This window comes from Trachemys scripta, chromosome 4, assembly GCF_013100865.1.
Source record: "Trachemys scripta elegans isolate TJP31775 chromosome 4, CAS_Tse_1.0, whole genome shotgun sequence".
NCBI lineage: Eukaryota > Metazoa > Chordata > Testudines > Emydidae > Trachemys > Trachemys scripta.
Window position 1 is genome coordinate 125,846,317 of NC_048301.1, and position 23,090 is coordinate 125,869,406.

The 23,090-nt window shown below is 46.7% G+C and overlaps 1 protein-coding gene across 2 annotated transcripts in view; it reads left to right on the plus strand.

The window, feature by feature from the left end:
* Nucleotides 1–15,046, plus strand: part of FRS3 (fibroblast growth factor receptor substrate 3) — a 15,699-nt gene extending 653 nt beyond the window's left edge. The window contains exons 2-8 of one of the 2 annotated variants that reach the window (XM_034767342.1): nucleotides 5,677–5,814; nucleotides 6,986–7,074; nucleotides 7,939–8,125; nucleotides 10,777–10,938; nucleotides 11,541–11,698; nucleotides 13,518–13,816; nucleotides 13,934–15,046. In XM_034767342.1, the coding sequence (XP_034623233.1) occupies nucleotides 7,009–7,074; nucleotides 7,939–8,125; nucleotides 10,777–10,938; nucleotides 11,541–11,698; nucleotides 13,518–13,816; nucleotides 13,934–14,441 (1,380 nt within the window). In that variant the 5' untranslated portion in view covers nucleotides 5,677–5,814; nucleotides 6,986–7,008 and the 3' untranslated portion in view covers nucleotides 14,442–15,046. Of the gene's footprint in view, nucleotides 1–5,676; nucleotides 5,815–6,985; nucleotides 7,075–7,938; nucleotides 8,126–10,776; nucleotides 10,939–11,540; nucleotides 11,699–13,517 lie in introns of both variants that reach the window. The other variant, XM_034767341.1, reaches the window with a different exon arrangement.
* The last annotated feature ends 8,044 nt before the right edge of the window (nucleotides 15,047–23,090 follow it).

Sequence of the window (23,090 nt, forward strand, 5' to 3'; positions counted from 1 at the left end):
ACAGTGTTTGTCTCCCTGATGTGTTGCACATAAGGGAGAATTGCCAACTTTCTAATCGCACAAAACTGAACACCCTTGCCTTGCCCCTGCCCTGCCCCTTCTCCGAGACTCCACCCCTGCCTTGCCTGTCTCTGAGGCCCCGCCCCTGCTCACTCCATCCCCCTCCCTCTGTCGCTTGCTCTCCCCCACCCTCACTCAGTCGCTTATTTTCATTGGGCTGGGGCAAAGGGTTGGGGTGCAGGCTCCGGCTGGGGGTGTGGGATCTGGGATGAGGCCAGAAATGAGGGATTCAGGGTGTGGGAGGGGGCTCTGGGTTGGTGCAGGGGGTTAGGGAGTGGGTGCGGGGTGCGGGTTCTGGAAGGGAGGTTGGGTGCGGGGAGGGGCGGGGGGTGGAGGGGGGGGCTGGGAGGGAGTTTGGGTACAGGAGAGGGCTTAGGGCTGGGGCAGGGGGTTGGGGTGTGGGAGCGTGTGCGGGGTGTGGGCTCCGGGAAGGAGTTTGGGTCAGGAGAGGGTTCCAGGCAGGGGATGGGGGTGTGGGAGGGGACTCAGGGCTGGGGCCGGAGGTTGGGGTTTGGCAGCAGTTGCGGGGTGTGGGAGAGAGTTTGGGTGCGGGAGAGGGCTCCAGGCTGGGGCAGGGACTTGGGGTGTGGGAGGGGGTGCAGGGAGCAGGCTCTGGGTGGCGCTCACCTCGGGGAGGCTCCCTGGAAGCGGCAACATGTCCCTCTGGCTCCTAGGTGGCTCTGCGCAGTGTGCGCTGCCTCTGCCCCAGGCGCTGCCCTCGGAGCTCCCATTGGTTGCGGTTCCTGGCCAATGGGAGCTGTGGAGCTGGCGCACGGGGCGGGGGCAGTGCGTGGAGCTCACCTGGCCATCCCTCTGCCTAGGAACTAGAGGGACATGTCACTGCTTCCGGGAGCTGCGTAGGGAGCCTGCCAGCCGCATGGAACCAGGTTTTTAATGGCCCGCTGACCAGAGCCGCCAGGGTCCCTTTTTGACCTAGCAACCCTAGTTGTGCAACTTTGCACGTGAGATTCCAGCAGAACATGGGAATTTGCAAGTAGGGGTGTACAGGATACTGCATTAAACAGACCATTAGATGGACGTGAGTCTTCTTAGGAGTTGGGCACAGGGAGACAGGAGTCTCTACCACTGGCTGTGGAGAGACAGGGAATGTTGGACAGAAATGTGAGATACTCAGGGAGCGGAAGAAAACTGTCAATTAGAGATGAATTCAAGTTGGGGGGAGTCCATGGAGGAGCATGAAGACTCACAGGGAGTTTGGATCTGAATTCTAATGGATAGGAAGGCAGTGATAATTTTTGAACTTGGGAGTGATGTGTGCCTTGTTTCCAGATACAAATGGCTGGATTAGGCATTGCCTTTCACGCAGGCTGCGTCCGCGCTGCAGTTGGCAGGAAAGATTGCAATATAGACATACCCACAGAGTGGGCAATCTCCAGATTGGCATTAGAAGACACAATAAATAGGGGTTAAAGACTCCTGAAAGTCTGTGTCTTATTAACGTTTCGCTCCAGGGCAGGTATCTGTCTTAACATGGTCTCTGCTGGTAGTGTCGTGCCAGTTGGAAAGGTATTCACTCACATGTACAATGCTGGCTGGCTGTCAGCTTGCAAACCAAAAGCTTTCAATTTGGTGTTATGCATCCACTGCTGCTAATGAGGAGTGATCGGCACTCCCCACCTGTGTGTTGCACATAAACATAGGGTCTTTAATGATTTTGGAAACAGAACAAAGCAGTGCAGTACATTAGCACTGGAGATGCAATACACAGCGCATATCAGCTCATTTGCGTTAAAGTGCATTTTTATTTGTAAGCTCCTTGGAGAAATTATCGGCCTCTGCCTAAAATTGTCATCTTTGTGTAAAACTTTAAAAAATGTCATTCTAACATGAAGATTAGATTATTTCTCATCGACCACCCTCCCAGAAAAAGGAGCAATGTCATCATTTCACATGATTGGTTTTTAACCCACATTTCTCAAAAACATAAATATGAAAAACACAGGAAGAGATTGCAAGGGGAGGAGGTGAAAGCACTATTGTGAATTATAGTGCTGGAGGGTGTTGGGTGCTGGCAGAGTTTTGGAGGTGACCACCAAATTCACACCCTTGGTAAGCCAAAGGGAATCCAAGAGTTGAGCTATGCACCGAGACACTCAATAAGAAGAACCGAGATATGAGCTGGAGAGGATGGAGTTTTGTATGTGGATGACTTTCCTTTCCTTAGTTTTTAAAAAACGCTTTGAAGATATTTTCTAAGGTAGAAACAGGAGTTAGGCATCCAACGTCCATGGAAAGTTAATGGGAGTGAGGTGCCCAGTCCCCATTTTGTGCATTCGAAAATCTCCACCTTTATTGAAAGGTGACAGGAGTATCACAAGAAAATTTGCCAGCTGTGATTTCAGACTCTATCCCTCACAATAAGATAGGAAATGATATATATCCTGCCTTAGGCCTTTTGACAACCGTGGAACCTTGTATCTTTTTGCGAATACTCCCATCCCTTGGCTGTAGGCAGTTCTCACATTAGGGTATGTAGCTGGGAGAGAGTCTCCCAGCCGGGGGTGCTAGCTCTGCCTGGGCTAATGTGCTAAAAATAGCAGTGGGACTAGCGCAGCATAGGTAGCAGTTCTGGGTAGCTACCTGCGTCCAAATCCTCCCGACCCTGTGGGTACGAGCTGGGGTGGCTAGCCCAAGCTGCTACCTTGGCGCAGCTGTCCAGGTTGCTATTTTTAGCATGCCCACTCAAGCAGAGCTTGGCTCGGCGGGGTTGGGAGGCACATTTCCAGCTACAGTGTAGATACACTGTCACTGACCCAGGCAGTCACAGGTGTGCCTAGGGCTAGGACTGCTAGCTGGTTTCATTTCCCCCAGAAAGCCAATTAAGCTTAAGCATGGTGAGCAAGAAACCATGAGAAATGGTATTGTAGATATTTATATGCCAAAGACACAACTGATGTCTGGGCCTTTAACAAAGGATAGCAGCATTTTGCTTTGCTTGTGTATAGGCTATGGGGGATTTCAGCAGATGACTGGAGCAGCTGGTGTGGGCAAAGGGATCTGGATGATGGAAACTCAGAATGAGCTTTGAAGCACTTTAGTGTGTACAGTATGTAGGCAGGCAGTAAATAAGGAGGGTGCTTGGTCAACTAGGATATTCTCTGGATGTGTAGCATAGTCAGAAAAAGGCATGTTTTCAAAGGATTGCTCATTGAAGAGTAGAGTCTTAAGAATCTAGGTATCTGCATCAAATAGATACAACTAAAATCGTCAGCAACAAGGCATGGTCTGCAATGACTAGTTGACTAGGGAATCTCCAAAGATCATTAAATGGGTAGTTTTATAATCTCATTTTCTCAGTTCTGAGCCTTACAGCCTTTCAATGGAAGCCCATAACACTCTGTCCCAAACATTTTACAGAGCCAAAGAACTGAGTGACAGAAATACTAGTAGAGGGAGAGAAAAACAAAGAGGCAAAGGAAAAAGTTGAAGTTTTCTACTGAGATTTAAAATAGGACTGAGAATTGATATAGTGGGAGGGCGGGGGGGGAGAGGATGTTGGTAATGGCCGGAGTTGTAGAAGAGAAGGCTCCTTGTGCCAGCAGTGACCAGATTAGTTGAAAGGCAGAGCGGAGGCTGATGCTAGATTAGTGGGCAAAGTCTGTGAGGTCTGCTGGAGCAAGTTCATGGAGGGTTTTACAAACAAGGAGGCCAATTTTGAACTGAGTCATGAGCCTATGGAGTTATTCAGGATTGAGGATGATGTGATTGCACTGGTTGTAAGAACGCAGGCTGCAGAAAATTGCGTTTTCTTGAGTTGGGAGAGCTGGGACAAAGAAAAGCCATTGAGAAAGTCATTGTAATAATGAAGTTGAGAAGACACTTAAGGCGTATGTACTCGACAGTGGTATAACTGGTGCGGCAGCTACACTTCTGCAATCCTGGAGAATAGATGTACGCTGCAGTGACAGAAGGGTTTTTTCCATCACTAGTAACTCCACCTCCTTGAGCAATAGTAGCTAGTCGACAGAAGAATGCTTCCGCATCTACACTGCGGGTTTAGGTCAGTAGAACTGCAGAGCTCAGGGGTGTCAGTGCTGTAACTATGTCAACTTAAGTTTTAAGTGTAGATCAGGCTTAAGATCTGGGTGAGGATTCATCAGAGGTAGGACTGGGGCAGTGGCAGACAGAGACAGTGTTTCGGAGGTGTGATGGAGAGATATCCAGGTATGGATAAGGAAGGAGAAAGAGCCGAATCAAGTCTGACAGAGTTATGTACAGTGGAGGCACATAGGATATTATTTGTTACTGTAATGGTCAAAATGTGCTAGCTATACATGGTCACTGCCACAACTTATACATGTGGGCGTGAGGATACTGCTTTTGCCCAAGAGAATCATCTTTGTCTCTGAAGTCTTGCTAAGCTGGAGTGACTGATGATGAAACTGATTGTTATGTGCCAGAGCTTGAAATTTTCAATAGCATCTTCATTTCATTTACTCTTGTAATGTCAGGCTAGTTATCCGTACAGTTTTACTCTCTCACGCCTTGGACTACTAGATAATTAACACAGAGCGTCCTTTGGTAGTGACTGGTTCTCATTCTGGTGCCCCGAGTTGACTTTGAGTTCAGTAAACTAAAGTCTGTAATGCCAGTTTTTCCTATTACTAGTACGTGCATTTCCTGTACACTAGGCACTTGCATTCTCTGAAAAGTACTGAATAGTTGTTTAGTTTTGTGTATATCTGGAATTTGTTCCTTTTATGATCCAAAATAGAATAGCTATTGTGTTATTTGCCCACTGGCTTCTATAGCTTCTTGCTCTCTGAACCTTGTTAGGAACCTTCTGTCTAATTCAGATGCAGACAGATTCCTAAAGCATCAGATACATGTGATTTCTAGTATCTTTGATGCTAATTACTAGTATTATAATTTATTTATATTGCAGTAGTGCCTTGGAGGCCCAGTAATGGATCAGGATCCCATAATTGAGGCAAAATTTGCCTTATTTCTGGAGATTAGTTGTCCAAAATTGCCCAGTGAAAAGAAAGTTGCTTGTGATCTTTGTCTGAAATTTCATTTGTCCGTCTGCATTTCCAGCCCCACTTCATTTATGAACGGTGTTGAGCTAATTCCTTAATAGCTGCACACACATTTGGTGTGTTTTTGAAAATGCTTTGCAGGCCTTGTTCATTCTGCTGTAAATGGTGCAACTCCTGTGAATGTCTGTGCCTAGTTCAATAATGACATTTGTTGGGTGGAAAATGGATGTAAGTGGCAAAGTAGGGTACCTTGTGCTGAACAGGCAAAGGAAGTGTAACTTACAAACCGAGAGGGATGTGGGGAAAAAAGCAGCCAATAGGAGGGGGTAAGCAAATGCTAGTTGCATTTCCTGCTGACCTACCTCTCATTTTGCTCATCCAGTGAGTTCTGGATTGATCTGTTTACACCTACATTCTAATTTACCCCCAAAGTGTGTTTTACTTGTCAGGTCCCCACTGGATTTGTCCATGCAGTGTGTTACATAAACTTACATTTATAAATTATTGCTTTAATTTATGTTTTTCTTAACTTTTTAGAAAGATTAATAGAGATATGATAAAAATCTAGCTCTCTGTCTTTCTTTTCTCTGCCAATCTCTGATTGGATTCTTGTCAGGTGAAACATGGGACAGTTTCTACGGAACGCTAGGTGACTTTTTGACATCCTGGTTACCATGACACTCAGCAGAGGACTGTGGGAATAAAGTGGGAATCCCTCCCCGCCCTCAAAAAACCACCTAATGGCCTCAACTGGGTAAGAATCAAGTGAGACTAAAGAGTTAGGAACTTTCTTCTGTCCTCACGGATTATCTCAAAGGCACTGCGCAAGGGCTAGGTCTACACCAGCGTTTCTCAACCTGGGGGTCGAGACCCAAAATTGGGTCGCCAGGATGTTTCAAAGGGTTGTGTGGCAGCTCCTTTGGCTCCTGTCCCACAGGACTGGCTGGGCCCGCCTCCCTGCTCCAGGCACTGCAACCCCTGGGGTCTGAGCGACACTCAGGTTTGGCCCAGCCATCGTGATGACGGGAGTCCGGATAGGACAAATTTGAGTGAGTGTCACGCAACCCCATGAGCCAGGTCACAACTCCATTCATGCAAATTTGGTCAAGTCAGGGGGGCGGGGCGGGGCCAAATCTGGTGGCGCTGCAACCCCGAAGGTTGAAATGTCCAGAGCTGAGAACCAAGCCCAGCTAGCCCCAGAGCACAGCAGCTGCAGGGGCTGCCGCTGTGGGGTGAGTGCTGGGCAGGACCTGACCGAAACCCTTCAGGGCCTCCACCCCCAGACTATTTACAACAGGCCATAAACATTTATGAATGGGTCTTGAGCCCGAAACGGTTGAGAACCGCTGATCTACACTACAAACTCTTGCCTGCATGGCTTTGTTGGTCAGGGTTGTGATCTCTAGCCTAGACATAGTTATAGTGGTAAGATTGTGCTTTCGCTTGTATAAGCTATTTCCACACAAGCAGTGCTTTGCTGCTATACCCTCCCGGGAGAGCTATACTGGTGAAACACTCCTAGTGTAGATCTGGCTAGTGCTTAAGGAATCCTTCCTCATTGTGATTAGTCATAAAATGGGTAGTTGGTGCCAAAACTCCAGAGTAACATTATTTTATGAACAGCTTCCGTAGCCCCATTGTATCACATTCGCTGTTAGTTGCTCCGTGAAAATATTCTTCTATTAGAAAAATCCCCTGGTGGTGTGGCATTGCGCCCTGGCATGCATACCCACTCCCCCCTTCCTTGAGGGCATTTAACGTCCAGTACACTTCCAGGGCTCCACTGAGCCATCCCTGCCTTTGCTCCACCACTCTAAAAGCCTGGGTCATTGGTTGGGATGAAACAATAATTACGGATCAAAAACGTGAATGAAATTGTGCCTTTATCCGCTGTTGTTTTTTTTTCTCCCGCACCCTCCCTCTAGGGCTCACCTGGTATGCTAACGTCATGGGGAGCTGCTACAGCTACCTGTGCAGAGACAGTGTCCCAGACAACCACCCCACCAAGTTTAAGGTAATACCCTTTATCCTAGAGGGAAAGCTCTGCAATTGACAGCAGCCACTGAGAATCAAGGCCTGCAAAGTACAATCCAAATTTCATGGAACCTACGCATTAAAGCCCTTTCTCTTATGGGGAAATTCTTCTATAGGGAAAGATTTGCAAATGTGTTGCTAATTTTTAAGCAGGGAATCCCCTGCTTGCTGGTTCCACCCTCTGTCATGTAGAAGGATTTGCATTGGCATCGAGATTCAATCTCCCAGTGCCAGAGAAGAAACAGATGCAATGAGAAGGGAAAATTAGATGGCTCACGTGTTGCGGAACCTTTCAAATTGGGCCCAAGTCAGTGGGCATCAAAAGTTATCACCATGTGGTAGCTATTTGGTGGCTTGTGTGAAATGAGTCTGTGCGTTTCAGCCTAATTGGCTGTAAACAGGTCTCCACGTTGTAAAAGCACCAACACAGCCGGCAGTGGTTGAACCATTTGACAGTCTTAGCAGAGAGGCCAAGAATTGGAGAGAGACTGAACTCTCCTCTTCCCACTCAAGGGTGTCTCCCCTCCCGCCCCCCCATGCCTGTGTTGAGGCACATTAGCTGAACTGGTGTGGGGCTGCAGTCTTCAGGGCTGTCCATGTCGCACCTTTCACCAGCAATGAATTCACTCCCAAATGACCTCCCCCTATCATCCAAGAGCAAGGCATGTTAATGAGTCAAGGGAGAGAGTGCTGGGGCTTCCAGGCAAACTTACATCTGTCACAGGGATTGGACCTGCTTTGAGCAGGGGGTTGGACTAGATGACCTCCAGAGGTCCCTTCCAACCCTGGTATTCTATGATCTCCTGTGTTGAGCCTCCTGATGTGAGCTTTGGTGCCTCTGCAGGTAACAAATGTGGACGATGAGGGTAACGCGCTGGGATCTGGGATTATGGAGCTAACGCAGATGGAGCTCATCTTGCACACACACAAGCGCGATGCTGTCAGGTGGCCGTACCTTTGCCTGCGCCGCTATGGCTATGACTCCAACCTCTTCTCCTTTGAGAGCGGACGCCGCTGCCAGACTGGACAAGGTGTTGTGTCTTTTGGGGGAACAAACCTGTCTAAAACTTTCAGTTTCAGAATGCTGGAATTGCTTGGTGCTGATTTCTCCCCTGCTTATTACATCTGGGAAACCTGCTTTATTCCTTGCTTCACATGCACAAGCGATAGCACACCTCTAGGGTACTGTAGTGTGTTTGCATGTGCATTTAATACTCCCAATTAAGACATTAATGTTGGAAGCTTGTGACTGAGGGCAGAGCCATCATGTGGTATCACTCTTGTGGTTTATTGTGGCTCACTTGTTTATATTTATAGACTTAAAGTAATTAGGCTATTGCCTTATAAATGCACAGCATGGAGAAACACATCTAGAATTGGCTCTCATTATATCTTAAGGTAAGCAGTTTTGGAGTGGGATTTCAATTGGATCAGAGACCATTAAGGAAAACCCAGGGTGGCAGAAGAAGTTAGTGATTCTGTGGGCTTACTCTTCTGTGTTGGTACTGAGGAGGTGCTAGAAATGCCACCTTTCTATGGGATGTGAAACCAAGGTCCCCCAAGGTGCTTTTTGCAAGAATGAGGCTGTTGGCTCTCGTTTCCTAGGCATGTTTCAACTTCAGATATTTGCTTTTCAATGCATGTCATCATCTATGTCCTCTGTACTACTGTCTGCCAAGCCTCTGCTCTGTCTTCGTTTAGGTCCCTTCTAAAAGGCTTGCTTGTTCCACAATGACCCAAAAAAGTGAGTCAATGTTAGTTTTTAAAAAATCCTGTCCTCCTCTGTTCTGGTCTTTCCAGTGCATTCTGTCTTCTCTATCTGCCTTGTTTAGCAGTACTACTACGTTTACTGCTTTTTATCCATTGATCCCACAGCACTTTGCAAGGTGGGGAGAGGGTAGTTCCAAAAGTGCCCCATTTTTTGCATATGGGGAATCTGAGACACAGAGATGACATGACTCACCCAAGAACACCCCATTCAGTCAGTGGCAGAGCTGGGAATAGAGCCTATGTTTCCTGATTCCCACTATTCCATGCTGCCTGTTAAACTGTAAGTTTCTTGGCATAAGGACTATCTGTATATTACTTGTAAAGAGATGAGCATATTCTTGGCACACAGCAAAAGAAAAAAAAATCAGGTTATGTCCCCCAATTTGCATTGTGTGTTGAAAAGTCCTCTGATATCTGAATAAAGTCCACATCACTGTTCTGCGTCTATTTATAAAGTACTGTGTGCTACTCTTTTATAATATTTATATAAATAGGATTTGCCTTTAGTGGAAATCCATGCTTATCGGTTGTCAGCAGGGTGGGACCTGTGGCTTTTTGTGTGTGTCTGCTTTGCCTTTTGCAGGATTCAGATCAGTCGTTGGAATGCTGTTACGTTTACTTGGGTTTTCTACGGAGCTCTAGATAGCACAGATAGGGTAGAGTCATTCACTCTTCACCTACAAAGAGAGCTTTCAGAGGGCACAGGCTAAGTCATCCATGTCCTCTATATGCAAAGATAAATTGTATGGAAGCCATACTGTTTTGATCTGCGTACATTTCCTCTGGTTCTTTTCCTGTTCATAGGAGACTTTCTCACTTAATTGATTTTATTTGGATCATTCCTCCCTAGCCCCAGTGAATAAGACAGATGCATATATTTTCTGGCAAGAATATTTTTCAAATTTTTCTTCAGAGTAGCAGCAGTTGTTGCCATGCTGTTGTCCTTGTTGCTATGGCTTTTGTGCATTCATGTGTGTGCGCACCAGCATGTGATTGGTTAGTTCTGCACACGTTGGCTATTGGTCAAACTATTTATCTGGGGAGCCACCGTTTAATCTGATACATTTTAAAAGTGGGGTGCAGTTGCTCCTCCCTTCCACATGCATTCTGGGTGCCCAATCCAATTCCCCTTAGAGTCAATGGAAAGACTTCATTGACAATGGGAGTTGGATCGGGCCCCAGGTAAAATGAAAGAACGGAAATTACAGGTGAAGAATCTCATCTGTCACCCAGTATACCATTCTTATCTCCAGCAGAGTTAACTAATGTAAAGTTGGCATTAGATGCACCAATTCATGGATCAACTAGCAATGGTGGTGTTATGTTTCTAGTGATGTAACAACAGGACACACTATACAGAAATATCGCCTCGGGGGTGTTTAAATATTGACAATATCTTACAAAATATTTCCCTGTAAACCATAAATTTGTGTGTAGAGAAATACAGGGCTTGCCCAACAAGCTCAGACGAGTTGTCAATTTAATTCAGTGTCCTGTCTGAAATATTGTCTCACACCATGAGCTTTAGAGGAAAATGGAAGAAGCTTCATAATGTGTAACAACGGGCGTATAGAGAAAATTACTTCCTAACCCCGGACATTTAGTATGTGACTTGTACCCTGACTTGTACCCTGAAGCATGAGGGTTTATACCTCTTACAAATGTGTGTACTATCTAATGGAAGGGTGACTATTCCCATTACCCATATAAATGTCTAATCTCTTTTTGAATCCTGCCAAGCTCGTGACCTTATCCTGTGACAGTGAGTTCCCCAGGTTAATTGTGTTGTGTTAAACAGAAACCCTTTTCAGTCAGATTTTACATTTTGTTGCTTTCCAAGGACTAGACTACACTCTTATTAAACTAAGATTGTACTCGTCTCTCCCCACCCCCCGTCTTTGTATTTGCACAGGGATATTTGCCTTCAAGTGTTCAAGGGCGGAGGAGATCTTTAACCTGCTGCAGGACCTGATGCAGTGTAATAGTATCAATATAGTGGAGGAGCCAGTCATCATGACTAGGGGCAGTCACTCCACTGAGCTGGAGCTATCCCGGACACCCCAGACAACCAACAGTAAGGCTTCCAGAGTACTAGGTAGGGTAGAGGAAGTTTGTCCAAGTTTATCTCTGTGTTGGGTGCTGGTCTCCCAGCCAAGGCTCCATTCCCCAAAGCAGCTGATGTGAGCTGTCTGGCCTCTGAGCTGGGCCCTCGAGTCCACGTATGTTCTGTGCAGCATGCTTAAAGCCCCACTCGTTTGCAGATGTGATACCTTGTTCCCAAGGAAATGGGAACAAAAACTGCAAATATCAACCTCATTCTCCGACTCCAGTTGGATTCCAGCTGGAGCCCTGCCAAGTGGCCTCTTTAGAGATCAGTGGGCTCCTGAGGGAAACCTCAACTAGAAGAATGTGTGTTTGTTTCCCACTTTCATAGACGTGACTTAAGTGCTGGTAAATGTAACCTGGGGGCCTAGCCTGCATATTTACAACAGGCGTACACACGGTAGGAGCCTTTCCCTGCCAAGCAGGCTCTGCCTTTCCAGCACGTCTGTTTAATAAGGCACAGAGAACAAAGCTTTGAGAAGCTGGCCCATGGTGCAGATGCAGCCGCATTTGTACGCAAGGCCAGTGTGATGCTCTGCCTCTAAAGCACGTCTCTCTGAATTCTCCCCCCAGCTCTGGGATACACTGTTCCAGGGTTCCCCAACGGATTCCACAGCTTCCCTGGGGAAGCCCCATCCTACTCCACGGCCCGACACCCTTCCATGAACAGCTTGAGACACTCCTCCATTGGGGAGGACTCCACACATGCCCTCATTGGGCCGGATGAGCAGGTAAGCCCAGGTCTCCTGATCTCCATTGCTGCAGGGAACTCATAGCATGTCTTCTTCTCTTCTAGGATTCTTGTGGGGTGCAAAGCTCACGCATCTGCTCAATGTTAAGGAAGCCCAGAGACCCTCTTACCTTGTCAGTTGCTCCTTCTTGGCTGTTTTACTTAGTTTCACTGTTGCAAATTTGCACCCCTGTGACTACTTGCTGGAACAGCTGCTCGCAGCGAGGACTGGGTGTAGCTTCCCCCGGCCATCAGTAATGATCTGCCCCTTGTTTGACAGCAACATGCAATTCCCTCCTGAAACTGTATGTGCTGCTTCCACATCTCTACCAGCCCCAAGCTAAACTCTAGGCTGGATACCGGAACTCAGACCCCTGCATGGTGTTGTGCTGCCACTACATTGCTTGGGCAGCTGATCTTTGTTCTCTGTGTTTAGGCTCATAGGATCATACCAGATCAGTCCATTACACCCTGTGTCTTGTCTCCATCATTGTCTGATAGCTGGTGCTTCAGAGTCACACAAACCTAGGCAGGTGTGGGCTCCTTCCTCACGTCATTTCTGTGTCCTTGGATACTTTATATAGACCACTCAAGAAGATATCTCACCTTGTGTAGATGGAAATTCATATGCTCCACACCAGAGTTTGAACTCAACTTGAGACCTGTTTAAAAACGTGTCATAGATATTTTGTTTTAAACCATCTCATGTGCATAAGTTGCTCATGTTTGAAAGGAGCCTATGTGAGGGCAAGTCTGTGCTACAAACTTTTGCCAGCACGGCTGTGTCAGTCGGGGTGTGATGACGCGTGACCCTGGCTGACAAAGCTGTACTGTCAGAAGCCCGTACTCTAGATGACAGGTTTCAGAGTAACAGCCGTGTTAGTCTGTATCCGCAAAAAGAAGAACAGGAGTACTTGTGGCACCTTAGAGACTAACAAATTTATTAGAGCATAAGCTTTCGTGGACTACAGCCCACTTCTTCGGATGCTGTAGTCCACGAAAGCTTATGCTCTAATAAATTTGTTAGTCTCTAAGGTGCCACAAGTACTCCTGTTCTTCTTTTTGCGTACTCTAGATGTCGTTGTACTGGCAAAACTGCAATTTTGCTGGTATAGTTCATTTTTTGAGGGGGAGGGGCTAGAATAAGCTTTTCTGTTTTGCTGCTATAAGCTGCATCTACTGTAGGAGCGCTTTGCTGGTGTAAAATACCAGTATAACTATACCAGCAGAGCACTTCTAGTGTAGATCTGGCCTCAGACCCCAGAGAGCCCACACGTCAATCCCCTGATTAATAGTGGCTCTGATCCTAAGAGAGAGGCTGGGGAGTTATGGGAGGGAGGAGCAGAACCAAATCAGGCCAGACTAATGGGGAAGCTTTAGAGGCATATTATGTCTCCTTTATAACTGCAGTTCTTCAGGGCAGTTTCTAGATGAGCAAAGATGCTGCTCATCCTGCCCCATAGAAACTAAATTCACATCCATGAGAGAAAACAAAATTCATTCCTGTCTCCAGGTGCTGGGTGTTTGGTTTGCAACAGTCGATGTGTAAACATAATTTTACCATAGCTGCATCCCTTTCGGTCGAGTTTCACTCCCCACTTTCTCGGCACTCTGCCCCTCCAAGTTTTTTCAGCCACCAAGACTCCTCCTCCTCCCCCCCACTTTATCAACCACCAGACTCCTCACTCTCCACACTCACATTCTCAGCTGTACTCTCACTCAATCCCACCCCCTGTATTTTTGGCTCTGATCTCTTCCTATCATTATCCCCCTCCCCAGCATCACCCTCTGCCTCTAAAACACATCTTCTCTCCCTGCAGTCCCACACCTATGTGAACACAACCAGTGGCGAGGAGGAGATGAGGGGCCGGCACTGCATGCACTCGCTGCCTGAAGTCCACCCTCCTTTTCTGCACGGGAACCACAGCTGTTCTCTGGAGGACCGAAACCCCCAGGTCTTCCTGCAGCCGGGGGAGGTGAAGTTTGTGCTGGGCCCTGCCCCAGTTCACAGGCACATGGTGAAACGTGACAGCTCCTGCCGTTACTATCGGGAGTGCGGGGGGCACATCTGCGGCCCTAACAACAACAACGAGTGCAAGGATGAGTGCCTCGTGCCCAGGTGCGTATATGAGAATGTGAATGGCCTGCTGCCTGCTGGGGGCGCATCTCTTCGGCGTGGCGGGCGCTTGAAACTCACCCGGGAGGACCTGGGCTTAAACAGCTGCTCTCACCGCAGGACGCCCCTGCTGAACTACGAGAACCTGCCTTCCTTGCCTCCTGTGTGGGAGTGCCAGCCGCTGCGGCAGGACGAGGACTCTGGGGACACGCTGACTCCTTCTCCGAATGGCTACCCCGAGCCGGACCAAGGTGACCCCCTGCAAAACTACATGAACTCGGAGAACGCCGCACTGCACAGCGGCCTACGTCGGGATGACTTCTTGCAGCACCGCCACAACTGCACACCTAGTGTCTTCAGCTTCGACTTCCGCCGGCCCTGCCCGGAGCAGCAGCGGCAGCTCAACTACATCCAGGTGGAGCTGGAGGCTGACCCCCACAAGGGGCGCCAGAGCCTCCAGGTGCCCTGCGCCCCGCTTCCTGCCGCCCACCCAGCCAGCAGGATGGACTCCTACGCGGTCATTGACCTTAAAAAGACAGCAGCCATGTCCAACTTGCAGAGAGCGCTGCCCAGAGACGATGGCACTTCAAGGAAAACTCGGCATAACAGCACCGACTTGCCTCTGTAAGGGAAACACTGCGTGCAAGCGCTGCATTGTGGCTTTCGTACCTGCCTTTCAGTGTATTGTGTAGCGTGACTTTTGTTCTCTATTGCCCCGACGCCCTGTTAACCCTATTGCTCAATACAGCATCCTGGGATAGCTCCAGCAAGCAACTTTACAAATGTCTGCCTGCCTCTCTCCGTTCCTCCCATGTCATTTGTTTCTAAAGCCTTACAGAGTAGCAGAAAACGGTCTTTATTTATTTATTTATTTATTTATTTAAGTTATTTTGTGGGGTGCCAGCATTTGAAACGGCATCAAGCGGAGTATAAATGTAAACAGGTCATTCGTGGACCAGGGTCAATCCCCCTGCTTTCATGTCATCCATGTCTGCAGCCTGTGGAGAGAAGACAGGGGGAGGGATAGCTCAGTGGTTTGAGCATTGGCCTGCTAAACCCAGGGTTGTGAGTTCAATCCTTGAGGGGGCCATTTAGGGATCTGGGGCAAAAATCTGACTGGGGATTGGTTCCCCCTTGAGCAGGGGGGTGGACTAGATGACCTCCTGAGATCCCTTCCAACCCTGATGTCCTATGATTCTATGAGAGGGATGGAGAGAGTATTGGGAGTGTTTATAAAAAAAAAACCAAACCCATAAGAGCAGGGGGAAAGACTGGGAATGCAAGTGGAGTTTGAGGTTTGGGATCAGGGAGCCCTTGGTGTGTACTTCTGTCTGCCTTTTTTGTGGATATTCAGAAATGTTTTCCAGCTGTCGGTTTATTTATTTGTTTTATTTTTCTATCTATTTATTTTATTTTGTAAACATTCTTTTGCACCAAAGTTAAAAGTGCCAAGCCAGTGGCAACATGGAATGGATCCGCTTGGTGTTCACCTCCTTTTTTGGGGTGGGGGCTGGCGGGGCGGGGGGGCGGGGGAGGGGATGATATGGTGAAAAGGGTGCTTTGTGGAACTACAAATGGGGAAAGCGTAGCTGTGACTCAAAGCTCAGTTACCTGGAATGCACTATATTGGGCTGGTGGGAGTGACTGCAGAAAACATGGAAGTGTCAGCATAGCTGCGAGGCAACCAAGCTTGGAGTCGTATCTAAGGAGCAGTGCCTACTCCCGCATACCTCGCTGAGTCCACGTGAAATAATTGACTAGCGTTTTGGCTAAATGCATGGCTCGTTTCCTTGTATTGTAGACTCAAAGGACTAAATTGAGCTTTACTGTAACTCCATTGGCTTTGAGTGGTTGTAACCAGTTACCCCAGGGCTGAATTTGATGTGAACCATCAGGCCCATCTGTAAAAAACAAAAAAAAAAAAAAAAAAAAAAACTTGCGCATGACGTTCTACTTCTCTTCCACTGTGGGATGTTCCAATGATAACATTCTGTGTATGGTTTCACTTGCTACAGGCCACACCAATCTTTGCAGCATGAGGCATTCACTGATTCCACTTTGCTATTCCCTCTCATTTCTATGAGACGTAAAAGAGCTCTTGGAATTATATTCACTTCTGCCTTATTGTTTTGAAACTCCCTCACCCTCTTCCACAGGATTGGAATCATGCCATCCAATTCTCTGAAAGCTCGCTTGGGGTTGGCAAATGGAGCCATCCAAACCTTCCTATGATGTCCTTGCCATTGGTATGTTAACGGACTAGAGTCAGTGAAAGGGAAAAGCTGGTTCATCTGCTTATATCTCGGCCCTGGCAGTCACAAGCATAATCTATCGATTTCTGAGATTTTTTCCAGCGCTAACAAACCCAGCTTCTTTTCAATGCTGCCTTGAAATGTGAGTCTTTTAGGAGCAATGGCAAGGAATGTAGCCAAGCCCTACAAATAAGTAAAGCTGATGGGTATCCGTATAATCTCTTTACCCCTTAGGTCAGGAACTCCTCCCCATTTGTAGAGTTATGATTCTTCTCATTGGCTTGGTGTCTGCATTACAAATACCAAACACCACCACCACCTTCAGAAGTGAGTGAGTTTTGGCAAGTCTTTGACCTCTTGCCTTCCAGGCTTCAGTCCAGCTCTTATTTTTGTTCTATAACAGAAGCTAATTATTTTAAATATCTGAACTGACTTTATTTATAGGGAAACTGTCATGTAGTTTTTGTCCCACATTTAGGTTTCATTGGGGGTGGGGAAGAATTTTTTTTTTTAAGTAACTGTATAAAAATATTTTCATGAACAATCTCAATGAAGAGGCTTTTTTTTTAAGGGTTAAACATCACCCTCCATTGTAGCTTTTGCATCTCAGACATTACAGCACTGGACAATGCCTGAGAATCTTAGCTGAAACTGACTAACTGCTGAATTTAAATTGACTTGTCTAGTTTTGCTCACCCAGCTGAGATGTGCAAAACATCCAGGCCAAAAAAATATATATATATTTGTAAAACAAGTCAGGATATAGGTTTTGCTAAATGTGTGCTTGATCTTGACAGAATGTCTTTAAAAGTCACAATACGAACATATTAGAGTTACATGGCAGCTGTTGCTGCAGATGCACTGTATTAATGTATCTGTATTCATGTAGGCCTTGATCCAAAGCCCATCGAAGTCAGTGGAAAGACTCCCACCGTCTTCGGTGGGCTTTGAATTGCCCTTTTATGGGCAAATGTTGTTGCTTATTATAGTGCTTCATTGGACCAATCCAGCACTCACTGAAGTCTGCTGAATCCTTCCATTGACTTCACTTGCAGCCCGGATCAGGGTCTATTCTAGGAATTTGTTGCTAGCATTTGGCATGATGAACTATCTAGTTTAGTGTTGTTATGACTAGGGATGTGGGGAACCTGGCACACATCCACAGCAGTAAATCAAGTCCTCTAATACCTTTATCACTTCCTCGTTGGTCTGTAGCAAATGTATTGATCTAACAGGTTTATTCAGTTAACGGAGAGGATAAAATGTTTTTGTTTCCCCACATCTAAGATGGGTTTTAAAAAGTGATTAGTGGGGCTGTTTACAAAATAATGTTGGTCACAAATGACCACCAAGTAAAAAGTGGTCACAGGATAATAGTTGCCTGCTGCTAGATGAGTGCTCTTAACATAGGGATAAAAGAAATAGCACTTCTCTCTGTCCCGTATTCTGCTTAGCCTGCATGAACTGCAGACTTTCAGGCCTTGTTCTAATTATGCTAACAAGCATCTTTAGCAGGGCCCTATCACAATTCCTCTGATCAGCAACAGTTTTCTGAGAACTAGGTTAATCAGACCATGCTGTGATGCACCCACAAGATGCCCCAGCTGGCTATCTCCCCATTGTTGTATGTAGCATGATTTTTTAACCTAATTATCGGACATTGCGTCCATCTACACTATGACAGTATTAGGGGATCTGGTTACCACATGCCTGTTGCCCGCACAGTGAAAGCAGATCTTGTAATGCAGATGGGAAATGTCTGAGGCTTTAGCCTGTGTTTGGTGCCCTGTTTACAGCTGTATTTGTAGTGCAGATGAAATGGAAAAGTCGCTGTCCACATTGGCCTGGGAAACAGCCCTAGCAACACCTACGTTGAAGAGGAGTTCTTACTAGCATGGTGTAAGTCATAGTGTGGACAGTCTAAGCACCTTTGAGAGTAAGGGGGAGACAGGAAAAACCAGTATGTGACAGGAGCCATCATCCCTGTTGTATTGTGGTAGCTCCACTCTGTTGTGAAGTTTCCTGCATTTGCTGGTGACTCTGATCAGATTTAGAAAGTGTGCCTCTCTTTAAAATTGGGAGTGGCCTGGTGGTGGCAATCCTAGGACTTCAGGATCATCTCCTGATGGAGATGAAAGGCTGAGAGGGAAGGATGAGAAGGACTGAGCTAAGAAAGAAGATCCTATAAGCTATTTGTCATGCCCTCACTCATTTGGCAGATGGTGTTAAGGCACTTATAAGGCTTGTGCCATTTTCTTTCAGTAAATCATGGGAAGTGACCTCAGGTGATGTGGGGCCCAAGCCTATGAATCACTGAGCATCCTCCACTCCCACTGAGTCTCATTGCCTTGCCAGATCAGGGCCTTGGAGGTTTAACAGCAAAACTAATCTAGTCCCAGACAAAAAGGTAAATTTCCCCATTCTGCCCCATGTGGGCTTGCTATTGGCTAGAACCACCCGAAGATCACAAAGGACTCTTGACACTACTGCAATAGCAGAAGAGGACTCCTTGACTATTGGACCAAATTCCTCCTGGTTGCAGCCTCATTAGCTTTGGTAGGGTTACATCCAGGATCAATATGGTTCCCGGCATTGGAATAAGATATCTCAGACCCTGTCCTTTCCCATCGAGAGGAGAGGGGCCTTCATTGCCTTTTGGCAGAAACATTGGGTTCCTTTAAGTGTATCCAAAGCCACTCATCTGTACAAGTGAGTGCTTACCTGTCTTTGGAGAAGTCAAATCAGGTGTAATGTAATAGGTGAGGCCTGGGGCCATGTTGTAGAGTTTGCTGTCATAGTGTTCTCTCTCTAGAGTGGGGGAGTTGGGAACAGCCAATATACCTGAATGAGTATTTCCAAAACTCTAAATGAGCTGAGAGGCTGGAATAAATCAGACGGGTCTCTTCACGGTGCTGTTTGATAGCAACACAGCTCTGTGGGGCTTCCTCCCCAGTGCATCCACACAGGCTGAAGCCCCTAATGTGCCCCGGTCTGCAATGCCATTCAAATGGTCTAGTGTCTAGTACATGGGGTTGGGATTAGGGCGATAGGTGTTTAATTATTGTCTCGGCCTCAGACTTCTTGGATGACCCTGGGTAAGTCACGCTACCCTGTGCCCCATCTGTGAAGGGGAATAATACTTCCCTACCTTCCAGGGGCGTTGTAAGGCACTTGTGGTTGGGATACTATGGTGATGAAGGCCATATAAGTACATAGAGATTCTGACACTTTGACTTGATTGCCTTATCAAAGCTATAATCCAGTTTATAGTGGTTGATAATGAATGATGCACCTGCTAAGGAGGGGAGATGAAGTAGCTAGAAGTTCTCTCATCACCGAGGTTATAGAAGAAGCCTCTGATTCTATCCTGGGTGGTTCTGATTTAGTACATGTGTGGTTTGATTTGGAGTTTGATTTTGCAAATTGCCATCTGGCTGTGTCTTGATTTACTGTCTCTCGAATTCTCCATTCCTTATGGCATCCTTGGGTAAGAGGAGTGCAGTGTTTGACTCAGCAGGCTTTGTTCATGAGAAGTTGCAGGGTCTCATGAAGAGGTTCAAGAGAGAAGTGCCAGGGGCAGATTGGCTCTAGGTGATGGCTGAGTAGAAGTGAATTTACAATTTAATGCTCATTGGACCCATGTATCCATAGCACAGAAGGTCAAATTCAGCTTTCGAGCTGGGTGGGAAGACTTCAGGGGACAGAGAGAGAATCTGTGCAGGCAAAGAGGGAGAACCAATTGGCCACACTGTGAATAGATAAAGGCTTCTTAAGGCAGTTAGTCATCTCATGGGCTTGGGGGAAACACAGCCCTGGTCACCTGACTTGAGTTAGCCAGGAATGTATTAGACCAGTGGCTCCACTGCACTTTCATTCTCTGGCAGCTTCATAAGGGTGAGATCTCCTTCCATGGACAAGGTCCTCTCCCAATCTCTGTCCTGTTGCCTTGTTTTCGACAGCCAGGAAAACAGTTCATGGAGCGCAGCGTGAGCTCTGCTGCATTAGAGCTTCAGGGACCGGAAAAAGAAGGGAAGCCCCTGTTGATGAGGTTTCAATGTTAACAAGTGTGGTGTGGTGTTATCCAGCCTCATAGCTTCCTCTAGTGGTCAGATGTGGGATATTCTCAGGTAGAAGATGGGAGTTTTCAGTGGCAGGTTGAACAAGCTTGGACCTTTTTTATTTGACTTTTCCTCACCACCAAGTTCCTTGCTCTGTTTGATTAGACGTTGCTTTGGATAATAGCTGGTAGGTAGCCTGTAATCCAGTAGTAATTCTGTTGGAATCTCTTATCCTATGATTCTCTTTTGGTCTGGAATTATTTATATTAATAGAGCACCATTGGTATTCCTGACACTGTTACAGATCTAAAATAAGACAATAATGCCCTGAGGAGTTCATAATCTGCGGGGAAAATTCAGCTCTGCTGTAACTCCACTGACTTCAGTGGGGTCACACGGGAGATGAATTTTGCCCCAGTTATCCTTGTTACAAACCTTCTAGTTCATGACAAGAAAACAGGACATCTTCTCAGTCTGTATTTTCCTCCATACCATATTCTTTTAAAGGTTGCCTTTCTTTTCCTTGCACATCTTGCCGTGAGCCTTGCAAGGAACAGATTATTGGACTATCCAAATGCCTGCGCACCTGTATCTTGGATGTGGATTAAATTAGGAACCATCATCCACATCCCAGTGTCTCCCCTCCAAACATGCTGTGACCACCTCAGCTAATACAATGTAGGCAAAAACCAGAATGTTTCATCTTTTGTAGTGGCCTTCATAAACCTTGGTCTCCAGAGTCAAAGGTGCTCTCCAAAGCATTATATATCTGGCTGGTGTCACACTGCTGGACACAAGGAGCTCAGCATCATAAATGGGTGAGTACCTGCCCTGGAGACCCCGCATGTGCTAACACAAAAAGGAATTAGCCCCTGTACTGAATTGGCTCCATGATGAGGAACACATCATTTCTTAAGGCTTGTCCTGTGGACGGAGGGCTTCCTCTGGTATCGTCCCTGCACTGATCTGTTCTGTGTGGGGCTGATAACATGGAAAAGACCATTTGTCCCCAGGAGGCTTTCGGCTTGAGGAGATTTTCTTTAGGTTTTTGAGTGGCTTAACTTTTTAAGTGTTTTTTCTTTGGGTTTTGAAGTTAGGCAGGTGGACTGCCTCTCCCTCGACATCTATTTGTGGTTGCCAGGGAATAGGTCTAATCTGAAGGAGCGTGTCTATTTTTAGCTTGTTTTACACAGCCTAGATGCCTACTTTTCTCTCTAGGAATGGAGAGGAACTGTAACACCCTTGGTCTGAATGCTAGTAATAGTTACCTGCCTTACAAGGGTATTGTGAGGATTAATTGATGTTTACAGAGTGGTTTGAACACGAAAAAAATTATACAAGTATTTTTATGTAAGCCACTGTGTCCATTGGAAAAAATTTCCCAGCTGTTGCTGTCTTTATCTCCAGTGGGAAGCGGCCGTCTAAATACCTCTAACCCTCAGAATCTCCTCTCTCTCATGCTGGGAGGGGATTGTTTCTATACCTCTCATGCCAGAGACCCCTGTGCCTCACACTAGGTCAGGTGAGGGTATGTGTGTCTCGAGCAGTCAGTTGTTTCTGTTGATCCCTATGTGCAGTGTGGCCACTGGCTAGGCCTTAAGAGACTTGGGTTCTATTCTCAGCTTTGCTGCTGGGTGTCCGTGGGAAAATCGCGTCACCTCCCTATGCCTCAGTTTCCCCATCTGTGAAATGAGCATAATGATACTGATCTCCTTTGTAAAGCACTTCAAGATCTGTGGATTAAAAGCGATATACAAGAGCTAGATATTATTAACATAAGTTCTCTTAGTCATCTCCGCAGCCACTTCCCACCCATTTTCCATAGGCATGATGCTACCCAACTGCATCTGCCTTCACCCTTACTGTGCAGTATCATTCATCAGTTGCTTAGTAGTAATTTCAGCTCACCTGTTATGGCACCCTTGCAGCCTGTCTGTAGAGTTTGTCTTCCCACCAAGCTTGGTTCATCTGAAGCTGAGTGCTGTGTGTAGGTAGCTGAAGGGGAGTGGATTCCTGCTACCAAACAGGACCAAAAGGGAAGAAGTTAAGGGATAGGATAGGCTGGAGGTTGGGAAATGAAAGCCAGGGAGTGGGTGTGGGGAACACGCTGGTTCTAAAGAGGGGATCCTATTTGTTTCCTTCCTTCCTTCCTTCCTTCGTGTGTGTGTGTGTGTGTGTGTGTGTGTGACTAAAGTCAAAAGGCCCAGGCACATCTGTGTTGACCTCAAGCTCTTATCCTGTGTGATTCTCCTCGTTCTTACTTGTACTGGTGTCTTTGATACTAAATATTTCTGACTTGGCGGAAAAGCAAAGGCACTTCGGGGCTCTGGTCACCAGGGATTCAAAGCTGCTCTGTCCATAGAGATCGGTCTTTCTGTGTAATTACTTCGATGGGTTATTACTATGGATATCCATTCAGTCCCTGTTTATATTTCATCCAGGTGTAACCTTCAAGGCAAAGAGCCTTAGTGCTGTGTGAGCTGAGGAGCGCTCATGTCTTACTCTAATGTGTACTAAGAATGTATACAGAATAAATGGAATCTGACGACTATCTGGTAGAGGGTGTGGCTTGTTTGCTGCTAAATAGAGAATTGTCAAGTTTAAAGATGAATTTTAGTTGCTTGTTTAAGTTGGAGACCCCGTGTGCTGTCCAGAATCAATCCTAGTATAAGTAGGCACTTTCCTTCATGCAACTCTGCTAGTGCTCCGAATCCTGACCTGCTATGCCAGTCTTGGCCTCCCCATACAGCTCTGCCAATGCACCTCTATCCCAACCTCCTGTAACCTATGCTATTTCAGTCCTGGACGCCACCTCTAGCTCTGCCGGTGTCCTGCAATCCTGGCGTGCAGCACTTCTTGCTATTCTATTCCTGATCTCATGAACAGCTGTGCCAATGCACCCTGGTCCTGACCTACACTACGCTCTGTTTTACCAGTCCTGGGCTCCCCACAAACAGTTACGCCAAT